This window comes from Lithobates pipiens, unplaced genomic scaffold (genome assembly GCF_037356315.1).
Source record: "Lithobates pipiens isolate NorthernLeopardFrog02 unplaced genomic scaffold, aLitPip1_a1.2 Scaffold_35, whole genome shotgun sequence".
In the NCBI taxonomy this organism is placed as follows: Eukaryota; Metazoa; Chordata; class Amphibia; order Anura; family Ranidae; genus Lithobates; species Lithobates pipiens.
In genome coordinates this window covers 3,756,249-3,768,990 of record NW_027507811.1, presented here as the reverse complement: position 1 = coordinate 3,768,990, position 12,742 = coordinate 3,756,249, and the positions used below count along the sequence as shown (strand labels likewise).

Genomic DNA, 12,742 nt, shown 5'->3' with positions numbered 1-12,742 from the left:
TGTAATGCTTAAATAAATCTTTTCTATGCAGAAGCTGTCGAGTTGCCGGCCCGTACTTTCTACGGATCTTTCCCAGTCTTTTGGTTGGTGATCGGGAGCTTGGCGTGGGACGGGCTCCTGGTCATGTGACCACCATGACTGACAATCTCGGGAGCTTGGCGTGGGACGGGCTCCTGGTCATGTGACCACCATGACTGACAATCTCGGGAGCTTGGCGTGGGACGGGCTCCTGGTCATGTGACCACCGTGACTGCCAATCTACTGCTATTCTCAGTTTCTTCTGAAGAGCAAGGGAGAACTTTTTCGTTGTATTGTTTTTCTGTAGTGTACCAGCAAGTTTGTGGCCGGTTGCAGCCCACGTTGTGTGGCTTGTTATAATATGTATTGTATAAAACAAAATAAAAATAATTTTCAAAAAAAAAATTAAAAAAATTCTGTAGCCCCCATCCAGTAGTATTTTGCAGCTCATCTCTATGCAATAGAGATACACTAAAAGTCACTTAATCTCTGTTATAGCTGGTCCACAATTTCCTTAATGAACAGGACTCCCAAGATTACATGATTTTACGATAACACATTCTTGAACTTGACAGTCTCGGACTACACTGCAGGAGGGACTCACGAACCAATAGCAACCCCCTCCCTCCTCCTCTCATAGAAAAGAAAGCCAAACAGATTTGCAAACCTTGTAATCTTTATTTTCCGATGAAAAATTTCTTATATTATTATAAACATCAAAGTCAAGGTGTGCATCAAGGTTTTTCTTCTTCCATATGTGAGACCTCTATGATTCATAGAGAAGACATTTTCGTGGACTGGGGACACTAATACACCTCAAGGTTTGTGTGGATTCTCTGATGCTTGCAAAGACTGGACTTATCTGTAAAACACTTCCCGCACTCGGTACAGGAATACGGCTTCTCCCCCGTGTGACACCTCTGATGCCTGGCGAGATGCGACTTCTGTGAAAAACGTTTCCCGCAGTCTAGGCAGGAATACGGCTTCTCCCCCGTGTGAAGTTTGCGATGTCTGACCAGGTCTGATTTCCTTGGGTAACATTTCCCGCACTCGGGGCAGGAATACAGATTCTCTCCAGTGTGGCACCTCTGATGTACCGCAAGATAGGCCTCTTGTGAAAAGCATTTCCCGCACTCCGGGCAGGGGTACGGCTTCCCCTCCATGTGAGTTTTTTGATGTACGAGAAGGTCCGATTTCCATGGATAACACTTACCGCACTCTGGACAGGAATGCGGCTTCTCTCCCGTGTGCAGCCTCTGATGTCTGGAAAGATGGGAATTCTGTGAAAAACCCTTCCCACACTCCGGGCAGGAATAAGGCTTCTCCCCCGTGTGAAGTTTTCGATGTCTGACCAGGTCCGATTTCCTTGGGTAACATTTCCCGCACTCAGGGCAGGAATACAGATTCTCGCCTGTGTGGCACCTCTGGTGTACAGCAAGATAGGCCTCCTGCGAAAAGCATTTCCCGCACTCGGGGCAGGGAAATGGCTTCCCCTCCAAGTGACTTTTTTGGTGTACGAGAAGGTCCGATTTCCATGGATAACATTTTCCACACTCAGGACAGGAATACGGCTTCTCTCCCGTGTGCAGCCTCTGATGTCGGGAAAGATTGGACTTCTGTGAAAAACGCTTCCCGCAGTCCAGGCAGGAATACGGCCTCTCCCCCGTGTGAAGTTTTCGATGTCTGACGAGGTCTGATTTCCTTGGGTAACATTTCCCGCACTCAGGACAGGAATACAGGTTTTCTCCTGTGTGGCACTTCCGATGCACAGCAAGGTAGGCCTCTTGTGAAAAGCGTTTCCCGCACTCGGGGCAGGGATATGGCTTTCCTCCCGCGTGACTTTTTTGATGTATGAGAAGGTCCGATTTGCGTGGATAACATTTCTTGCAATCGGGACAGGAAAACGTCTTCTTCCCCCGAATTCCGGCACCATCCCCCACAGTACGAGGTTGCTCGGAGTCGGAGGGACTCCATGGTCTATCCACACTGTGAAGTCCACCATCCATAGTGGAGATGATTGTCTTTTCTCCTCCACAATCTCCTGTGATGTCCTCATCTCCCATTCTACAACCTGGAGATAAAGTGAGACGATCCTTTGAGGGTTTCTCCATGGCGTGTCCTGGAAAAATATAAAAACATCATCAATAGATATGAGAGGGTTAGTTCACTTCCATCAAGATCCCATCTGGATCAGGTAGATATGAGTGAGGAGATGTTCTCTGTGGAGGTCCCAACCAGCCGGGACTCTTCTCCTCTTCAATCATAGGGCCTGATCTGGATCAGGTAGATATGAGTGAGGAGATGTTCTCTGTGGAGGTCCCAACCAGCCGGGGCTCTTCTCCTCTTCAGTCATAGGACCTGATCTGGATCAGGTAGATATGAGTGAGGAGATGTTCTCTGTGGAGGTCCCAACCAGCCGGGACTCTTCTCCTCTTCAGTCATAGGGCCTGATCTGGATCAGGTAGATATGAGTGAGGAGATGTTCTCTGTGGAGGTCCCAACCAGCCGGGACTCTTCTCCTTCTTCAGTCATAGGGCCTGATCTGGATCAGGTAGATATGAGTGAGAAGATGTTCTCTGTGGAGGTCCCAACCAGCCGGGACTCTTCTCCTCTTCAGTCATAGGGCCTGATCTGGATCAGGTAGATATGAGTGAGGAGATGTTCTCTGTGGAGGTCCCAACCAGCCGGGGCTCTTCTCCTCTTCAGTCATAGGACCTGATCTGGATCAGGTAGATATGAGTGAGAAGATGTTCTCTGTGGAGGTCCCAACCAGCCGGGACTCTTCTCCTCTTCAGTCATAGGGCCTGATCTGGATCAGGTAGATATGAGTGAGGAGATGTTCTCTGTGGAGGTCCCAACCAGCCGGGACTCTTCTCCTCTTCAATCATAGGGCCTGATCTGGATCAGGTAGATATGAGTGAGGAGATGTTCTCTGTGGAGGTCCCAACCAGCCGGGGCTCTTCTCCTTCTTCAGTCATAGGGCCTGATCTGGATCAGGTAGATATGAGTGAGGAGATGTTCTCTGTGGAGGTCCCAACCAGCCGGGACTCTTCTCCTCTTCAATCATAGGGCCTGATCTGGATCAGGTAGATATGAGTGAGGAGATGTTCTCTGTGGAGGTCCCAACCAGCCGGGGCTCTTCTCCTCTTCAGTCATAGGACCTGATCTGGATCAGGTAGATATGAGTGAGGAGATGTTCTCTGTGGAGGTCCCAACCAGCCGGGACTCTTCTCCTCTTCAGTCATAGGGCCTGATCTGGATCAGGTAGATATGAGTGAGGAGATGTTCTCTGTGGAGGTCCCAACCAGCCGGGACTCTTCTCCTTCTTCAGTCATAGGGCCTGATCTGGATCAGGTAGATATGAGTGAGAAGATGTTCTCTGTGGAGGTCCCAACCAGCCGGGACTCTTCTCCTCTTCAGTCATAGGGCCTGATCTGGATCAGGTAGATATGAGTGAGGAGATGTTCTCTGTGGAGGTCCCAACCAGCCGGGGCTCTTCTCCTCTTCAGTCATAGGACCTGATCTGGATCAGGTAGATATGAGTGAGAAGATGTTCTCTGTGGAGGTCCCAACCAGCCGGGACTCTTCTCCTCTTCAGTCATAGGGCCTGATCTGGATCAGGTAGATATGAGTGAGGAGATGTTCTCTGTGGAGGTCCCAACCAGCCGGGACTCTTCTCCTCTTCAATCATAGGGCCTGATCTGGATCAGGTAGATATGAGTGAGGAGATGTTCTCTGTGGAGGTCCCAACCAGCCGGGGCTCTTCTCCTTCTTCAGTCATAGGGCCTGATCTGGATCAGGTAGATATGAGTGAGGAGATGTTCTCTGTGGAGGTCCCAACCAGCCGGGACTCTTCTCCTCTTCAATCATAGGGCCTGATCTGGATCAGGTAGATATGAGTGAGGAGATGTTCTCTGTGGAGGTCCCAACCAGCCGGGGCTCTTCTCCTCTTCAGTCATAGGACCTGATCTGGATCAGGTAGATATGAGTGAGGAGATGTTCTCTGTGGAGGTCCCAACCAGCCGGGACTCTTCTCCTCTTCAGTCATAGGGCCTGATCTGGATCAGGTAGATATGAGTGAGGAGATGTTCTCTGTGGAGGTCCCAACCAGCCGGGACTCTTCTCCTTCTTCAGTCATAGGGCCTGATCTGGATCAGGTAGATATGAGTGAGAAGATGTTCTCTGTGGAGGTCCCAACCAGCCGGGACTCTTCTCCTCTTCAGTCATAGGGCCTGATCTGGATCAGGTAGATATGAGTGAGGAGATGTTCTCTGTGGAGGTCCCAACCAGCCGGGGCTCTTCTCCTCTTCAGTCATAGGACCTGATCTGGATCAGGTAGATATGAGTGAGAAGATGTTCTCTGTGGAGGTCCCAACCAGCCGGGACTCTTCTCCTCTTCAGTCATAGGGCCTGATCTGGATCAGGTAGATATGAGTGAGGAGATGTTCTCTGTGGAGGTCCCAACCAGCCGGGACTCTTCTCCTCTTCAATCATAGGGCCTGATCTGGATCAGGTAGATATGAGTGAGGAGATGTTCTCTGTGGAGGTCCCAACCAGCCGGGGCTCTTCTCCTCTTCAGTCATAGGACCTGATCTGGATCAGGTAGATATGAGTGAGGAGATGTTCTCTGTGGAGGTCCCAACCAGCCGGGACTCTTCTCCTCTTCAGTCATAGGGCCTGATCTGGATCAGGTAGATATGAGTGAGGAGATGTTCTCTGTGGAGGTCCCAACCAGCCGGGACTCTTCTCCTTCTTCAGTCATAGGGCCTGATCTGGATCAGGTAGATATGAGTGAGAAGATGTTCTCTGTGGAGGTCCCAACCAGCCGGGACTCTTCTCCTCTTCAGTCATAGGACCTGATCTGGATCAGGTAGATATGAGTGAGGAGATGTTCTCTGTGGAGGTCCCAACCAGCCGGGGCTCTTCTCCTCTTCAGTCATAGGACCTGATCTGGATCAGGTAGATATGAGTGAGAAGATGTTCTCTGTGGAGGTCCCAACCAGCCGGGACTCTTCTCCTCTTCAGTCATAGGGCCTGATCTGGATCAGGTAGATATGAGTGAGGAGATGTTCTCTGTGGAGGCCCCAACCAGCCGGGACTCTTCTCCTCTTCAGTCATAGGGCCTGATCTGGATCAGGTAGATATGAGTGAGGAGATGTTCTCTGTGGATGCCTCAGCTGCCAGCAAAGGTTCGGTCCAAACTTACGTTTGGAAAGAACCTTATGCTCATCCCTACTCTGGACCAATCAGTGAGCAGTAACAGAGCAGAGATAAGAGAAGAGAATGTTATGGCTCACCTGTGCTGATCTCTGTAGGAGTGTCCTCCTCTATGAATGTCCTCGTCATTCCATCCTCCTCCATAGACTGCTGATCATCCCTCACGTCTATCTCTTCTTCCTCATCCTCAACTTTTATGATAATCAGATCTTCAACCTGAACCAACAAAATGTCTCCACATGTCAGAGTGTTCAATCACTTTATGTTCCCGACCCTCAACTCCACCTACCTGATGATGGTGGGGGATGGTGTGACCTTCCTGTGTGGAATCCCGGGAATACAGAGGACGGGGACATCTCTCTGGTGGGTTCCCATTACTGGATCCATCTGTAGGAAACACACACACTGACTGAATACATTGTTTCTATGTGTTTATCAGATGATGGGGGATCTAGGTGGAGCCTCCGTACTGCTCTCTCCTTTACAATAAAGTCTCCTCTTACCCGGTGATGTGAGGGGCGGCTGATTGTCCATCATGACGTCCTTGTAGAGATCCTTGTGTCCTTCTAAATACTCCCACTCCTCCATGGAGAAATAGACAGTGACATCCTGACACCTTATAGGAACCTGACACACACAATGATACAGTCACCATCCAGACACATCCCTTGTCTGTTACTGGATAATGTCCCAGAATTCCCAGAATCCTCCTCACCTCTCCTGTCAGCAGCTCCATCATCTTCTTGGTGACTTCTAGAATCTTCTCCATGTTGTGTCTCTCAGGTTTTAGGGAGTCACATGGAGGCACTGTGATGGTCATATGATCACCGGACTTCACAAGAGGAAATCTCTGTATTGGAGAACCAATAGGAATATCATGTTAGAATCCCAGAATCCTCCTCACCTCTCCGGTCAGGTCTGTGTTTTATTAATAGAGATAAGAGTGATGTCATGTGACCTCCCAGAATCCTCACCTCTCCGGTCAGGTCTGTGTGTTTTATTAATAGAGATAAGAGTGATGTCATGTGACCCCCCAGAATCCTCCTCACCTCTCCGGTCAGGTCTGTGTTTTATTAATAGAGATAAGAGTGATGTCATGTGACCTCCCAGAATCCTCCTCACCTCTCCGGTCAGGTCTGTGTGTTTTATTAATAGAGATAAGAGTGATGTCATGTGACCTCCCAGAATCCTCCTCACCTCTCCGGTCAGGTCTGTGTTTTATTAATAGAGATAAGAGTGATGTCATGTGACCCCCCAGAATCCTCCTCACCTCTCCGGTCAGGTCTGTGTTTTATTAATAGAGATAAGAGTGATGTCATGTGACCTCCCAGAATCCTCCTCACCTCTCCGGTCAGGTCTGTGTTTTATTAATAGAGATAAGAGTGATGTCATGTGACCCCCCAGAATCCTCCTCACCTCTCCGGTCAGGTCTGTGTTTTATTAATAGAGATAAGAGTGATGTCATGTGACCTCCCAGAATCCTCCTCACCTCTCCGGTCAGGTCTGTGTTTTATTAATAGAGATAAGAGTGATGTCATGTGACCTCCCAGAATCCTCCTCACCTCTCCGGTCAGGTCTGTGTTTTATTAATAGAGATAAGAGTGATGTCATGTGACCTCCCAGAATCCTCCTCACCTCTCCGGTCAGGTCTGTGTGTTTTATTAATAGAGATAAGAGTGATGTCATGTGACCTCCCAGAATCCTCCTTACCTCTCCGGTCAGGTCTGTGTTTTATTAATAGAGATAAGAGTGATGTCATGTGACCTCCCAGAATCCTCCTCACCTCTCCGGTCAGGTCTGTGTTTTATTAATAGAGATGAGAGTGATGTCATGTGACCTCCCAGAATCCTCCTCACCTCTCCGGTCAGCAGGTAGATGATCTCCAGGGTGAGGTTTAGTATCTTCTCCGTCATGTGACTCCGGTCCTCCTCCATCCTCATTGATGTGACCTATAAAGGTTTCCCTATAGACGGATATCAGATAATTATCAGGAGGATATATGGGGGGTTATTATGAGGGTTGATGTTACTTTCAGAAGTTCCTGGCTCTGTACTATTGTCTGGAATGGTTGAACACACTTAGTCTGCAGTGCTCAGAATTTGCTTGTTTAGTTGGGTCTAAGGAACCCAACATAGCTTATAATATATCTTACATGGAGATACAATGAATATCTCCTAAACGTGCACCACTTAGGAGATATTGCCCCTCTGTCTGGGGGCTCTCCTGCCCCGTTGTCTGGGGGCTCTCCTGCCCCGTTGTCTGGGGGCTCTCCTGCCCCGTTGTCTGGGGGCTCTCCTGCCCCGTTGTCTGGGGGCTCTCCTGCCCCTCTGTCTGGGGCCTCTCCTGCCCCTCTGTCTGGGGGCTCTCCTGCCCCTCTGTCTGGGGGCTCTCCTGCCCCTCTGTCTGGGGCCTCTCCTGCCCCGTTGTCTGGGGGCTCTCCTGCCCCGTTGTCTGGGGGGCTCTCCTGCCTTGTTGCGTGGTCTTCTGGCTCCTCCTTGTCCCCTGCTGCTCTACCAGATACCCCCCCCCCCTTCCCCACAGCTACTGCAGGGGATCTCCCAGGAGGTAAAAGCTGGGAAGGAGGACTTTTCTTTGTCTTAATACATACAGTCTGTGATCCGCACCAATTACTGACAGTTTATTTATTTATTTATTCATTCATAGCTAAGGCATAGTAAACTCTGTTTACTATGCCTCCATTTATGAATGAATGGGAAGCCTCTGTACAGAGCTATTGTACAGAGTCCATTCAATACTGTGCAGCTGAGGCTACAGAAAAGGGGACTGATGCATCTGTTCTTAGTCCCATTCTGTGTCTCAAAAGTGGGACATTAATGGTCTGTTTAGACCCCTGATATTTCACCTAAGCCCCCACAATGGGGTCCAAAAAAAAATGTAAAAAAAATAAAAAAAAATGTAAAAAATATAAAAAAAATTTAAAAAATATTAAAAAAAATGTAAAAAAAATTATAATAAAAAATGGAATAAAATAATAAAAAGAAAAAAATACAGACACCAATGACAGAACTACCAGGGTCACAAAGAATGCCCTTGCCGCTGGGCTCTGGTGTTCTTCCACCGCGCGCGGGGGGGCGGGGACCCAAGACGGCAAAAAAGTGGTCCACTCTAGGGCCTTAATAAAGGGTCCCACAATGGGAGTTAAGGGTCCTGGGATCAGTGGGAAAGGGCACCAGTCGGGGGTTATGGGGGCGGCCCCTTCATGGTTTCTTGCAGCGAGGCCCTGAAGGCTACGCCTATGGCTCATAGATTGTGTTATAGGAGTCGGCCATTATCGGAAAGGTTCCTGTGTTTATTTGGCGAGCCATAAGCTCTAAGTGATGGAAATACTCGCGGGTTCAATGAAGACCTAAAAGGATTGCGATGTGGAAAACGTGATCTCCTCTACAAGACGGAAAGGGCCGAGTGGGGGGAAAAAAAGAAAAACACATAGAAACTGAAAAACCAGGAGCCACAAAACAGCTACAAGAACACAGTGGAAACCGAAAGTCGTCTGTCTACCGCTCCGTCCATCTTTCTACGACCCTTGAAAACTCATCTCTTCAGAGAAGCCCACCCCACCCCCACCTAATAAACTCAACTTTTATTTTATCCGCAGGCTCGTCCCCCTCCCCCTGCCCCCGCCCCCAGTTATTGTCTTTCTCATCACGCGACTCTTTCTTTTAGATTGCAAGCTCTCAGGATCAGGATCCCCCCCGAACCCTCTTAAATTGTAACCGTGCTGTCTCCCTTTATATTGTAAAGCACTGTGCAAACTGCTGGCACTATATAAATCCTGTATAATAATAATATATACAGACACACTTGCATAGATGGGAGTAGTCGTGTTTCCTGACGATAAAAGTGGATACAACGGGAGGGGGAGGGGGGGGGTTACCGGGTGTAAATATACAATAAGATCTTATTACCTCCTCTACTGCCAAAGCCAGCAATGTCTCCTCTCTACTTCCTCCCAGCTCACCTCTCACCCGGAACTTCCTGTTTGTCACCCGACATCACTTCCTGTCTGTCACCTGACATCACTTCCTGTTTGTACCTGACATCACTTCCTGTCTCTATGGTAGACGTGAGAAGATCAATACCTTGTGGAACTCAGAAGAACTGCAGCCCCCGAGAACCGTCTCGTAGTGTGAACACGGCCTTGTGCTGTGTGTGTATGTACTGTATATCCTTATAGATGGGGTCATCTCCACTCCCACCAAGGGGGGAGAGAAATATATTACTACAGTGACTATGGAGGAAGAGGACGGAACATGATGGGGGGGGGGAGTTACTGGGTGTAAATAGAAGATAAGATCTTATTACCTCCTCTACTGCCTCTTCCACCTCTACCTCGTATCACAAGGAGCTTCCTGTCTGTAGCTGACATCACTTCCTGTCTTCCATAGAGACTTCCTGTCTGGGTAGACATAAGATCGCCATCTTGTTGAGCTCAGAGGAACTGCAGCCCCCGAGAACCGTCTCGTAGTGTGAACACGGCCTTGTGCTGCGTGTGTATGTACTGTATAAACTTATAGATTGGGGTCTTCTCCACTCCCACCAAGGGGGAGAGAAATATATTAATGCCTAGAATATGGGACAAGTTAATTGAGATTTATTGTTCGTCACTATGCCCCAATAATGGTGGTGGCCCTTTTCTTCACATCTTACCATTATTATTATTATTATACAGGATTTATATAGCACCAACAGTTTATGTAGCGCTTTACAACTTGAGGGTAGACTACAAATACAATACACTTTAATACAGTAGGAAGCAGAGGCTCCTTAGAGCTTACAATCTAAGAGGGAAGGTCAAGAGATACAAGGGGTAATAACCAGGGCCGTCTTTAATATTGATTGGACCCTGGGCAAAACTTTTCTTGGGCCCCCCCCCCCCCCTATGCAGTTTTTCTCTCCACCTGCTCTGAGACATACAATAATTAGCAGCTAGACTCAAAATCAGTTTACTGAATCTGATCAGGCAGCTATTGCGATTGGTTGCCAGAAGTTAGTGTATGATTACCGCTCACTGACTGGTTGCTAGAGGTTACAGAACACTCACTTGTTAGTTGCTAGAGGTTACAGCACATGATTTCTGCTTGCTGATTGGTTGCTAGAGATTACTGTGGATATGACCTCAGGGGGCATGATATATATATATATGAATGCCGCTGGCCGCCACTATTTACATATTAATGATGCCGCTATTTACATATGAATGCCGTACATTTACATGTAAACACAGGGTCTGCAGGTGAGTCATCTGTACACAACAATAGGGCAGAGGTGGGCAGCATTAGTAGCAGCACTTAACACTGAGATATCGGGACACAGCACAGGACTAATACCTCAAAGGGTGAAGGAATTTAAACCAGGATAGTTGGCAAGTATGAGGCAGCTGCTTTGGGCCCCACAACAATGACAGGGCCCAGGGCAGCTGCCCCTTTTGCCCTGCCTTAAAAACGGCCCTGGTAATAACTATGGGCGATGTGTTGGTGGAGAAGATAAATGTACAGTTGTTAGGTCGGGGCCAGATAGGCTTTTCTGAAGAGATGAGTTTTCAGGGATCGTCTGAAAGTGGATAAAGTAGGAGAAAATCGGACGGATTGGGGGTAGAGCATTCCAGAGGATGGGAGAGGCTCTGGAGAAGTCCTGAAGGCGAGCATAGGAGGAGGTGATAAGGGAGTTTGAGAGCAGGAGGTCTTGGGAGGAGCGAGGAGAACAATTAGGTTGGTATTTTGAGACGAGGTCAGTAATGTAGCTGGCGGCCGAGTTGTCGATGGCTTTGTAAGTTATAGTTAGTATCTTGAATTGAATTTGTTGGCTGAGTGGCAGCCAATGGAGGGATTGGCAGAGGGGCATAAGAGACGCTGAGCGGTTTGTGAGATGGATGAGCCTGGGAGCAGCGTTCATGATGGACTAAAGTGGGGAGGAGCCTATTTAGAGGTAAGCCAATGAGGAGGGAGTTGCAGTAGTCGAGGCGGGAGATGACCAGGGAGTGGATTAGAAGCTTTGCGGTGACATTGGTTAGGAAGGGGCGTATCTTGGAGATGTTGCGGAGGTTGAGGCGGCAAATTTTGGATGGCGATAGGATGTGGGTTAGTTCAGAGTCCAGGATTACACCTAGGACCTTGCATTACCATGAGGATTGGCTAATGATTGACCATCATAGAGACCACAGCATTGTGTACACCACTTACTGGTCGGCCAACTCAATATTGAACCCTATGGACTAAGACTGGGATTCCATTAAAGTTCATGTGCGTGTAAAGGCAGGCGTCCCAAAAACTTGGACAATATAGTGTATATGGGGGGGGGGGGTTCCTTATAGAGTTGTGTCTCAACGCGTTTCATGAGATAAACCCACTTCTTCAGGAAGACTTTGAGGGATAAATCTGAGGCCAACTGAGCTGCAAAGGGTGGGCCAACTCAATATTGAACCCTACGGACTAAGACTGGGATTCCATTAAAGTTCATGTGCGTGTAAAGGCAGGCGTCCCAAAAACTTGGACAATATAGTGTATATGGGGGGGGGGAGTCCTTATAGAGTTGTGTCTCAACGCGTTTCATGAGATAAACCCACTTCTTCAGGAAGACTTTGAGGGATAAATCTGAGGCCAACTGAGCTGCAAAGGGTGGGCCAACTCAATATTGAACCCTACGGACTAAGACTGGGATGCCATTAAAGTTCATGTGCGTGTAAAGGCAGGCGTCCCCATATTTTTGGTAATATAGCGTATATATGACATAAAACGTGACCTATAATCTCTAGATTACCCCCAACTGTATTATGTCATTTTATCTCTATTATGGCTCATTACCATGAGGATCGGCTACTGATCGACCATCACGGCATTGTATACACCAGTGGTTCTCAACCCTGTCCTCAGGTACCCCCAACAGGCCATGTTATGGGAATTTCTCTTAGATAAAATAGCTGTCCAAAATATCAAGCCGTTTGCTCTGATTTAAAGCACCGGTGCAAGATAAAGGAAAACCTGCAAACATGGCCTGTTGGGGGTACTTGAGGAGAGGGTTGAGAACCATTGGTGTATACAATGCCATGTTCTCTATGATGGTTGATCATTAGCCAATCCTCATGGTAATGAGCCATAATAGCGGTAAAATAAAATAATACAGGTGAGATAAGAGTTAAAGTTATATATCTAATATACACTATATTACCAAAAGTATGAGGACACCTGCTTTTACACACACATGAAATGTAATGGGACCCCAGTCTTAGTACGTAGGGTTCAATATTGAGTTGGCCAACCAGTAGGTGGTGTACACAATGCTGTGGTCTCTATGATGGTCAATCATTAGCCAATCCTCATGGTAATGAGCCATAATAGAGGTAAAATGACATAATACAGGTGAGGGTAATCTAGAGATAAGAGGTCGCGTTATATATCTAATGTGCACTATATTACCAAAAGTATTGGGACGCCTGGCTTTACACGCACGTGAACTTTAATGGCATCCCAGTCTTAGTCCGTAGGGTTCA

At 47.9% G+C, this 12,742-nt stretch overlaps 2 protein-coding genes across 3 annotated transcripts in view; both read right to left on the bottom strand.

Moving 5' to 3' along the window:
• Window positions 1-676: 676 nt before the first annotated feature.
• Window positions 677-12,742, bottom strand: part of LOC143955452 (uncharacterized) — a 233,242-nt gene continuing 221,176 nt past the window's right edge. The window contains exons 13-15 of the mRNA XM_077465496.1: window positions 5,525-5,650; window positions 5,316-5,451; window positions 677-2,137 (exon numbers count right to left, since the gene is read on the bottom strand). Coding sequence (XP_077321622.1) covers window positions 825-2,137; window positions 5,316-5,451; window positions 5,525-5,650 — 1,575 coding nt within the window. The 3' untranslated portion in view covers window positions 677-824. The remainder of the gene's footprint in view (window positions 2,138-5,315; window positions 5,452-5,524; window positions 5,651-12,742) is intronic.
• LOC143956007 (uncharacterized) lies at window positions 5,651-9,677 on the bottom strand. 2 transcript variants are annotated; one of them, XM_077466137.1, is made up of 3 exons: window positions 9,559-9,677; window positions 7,092-7,198; window positions 5,651-6,085 (listed from the first exon to the last, which is right to left on the bottom strand). In XM_077466137.1, the coding sequence occupies exons 2-3, from the start codon at window positions 7,173-7,175 to the stop codon at window positions 5,735-5,737; spliced, it is 435 nt and encodes a 144-aa protein (XP_077322263.1). In that variant the 5' UTR covers window positions 7,176-7,198; window positions 9,559-9,677; the 3' UTR covers window positions 5,651-5,734. The 2 variants fall into 2 exon arrangements, with proteins under 2 accessions (XP_077322263.1, XP_077322262.1); XM_077466136.1 differs by lacking the exon at window positions 9,559-9,677 and adding an exon at window positions 9,162-9,256.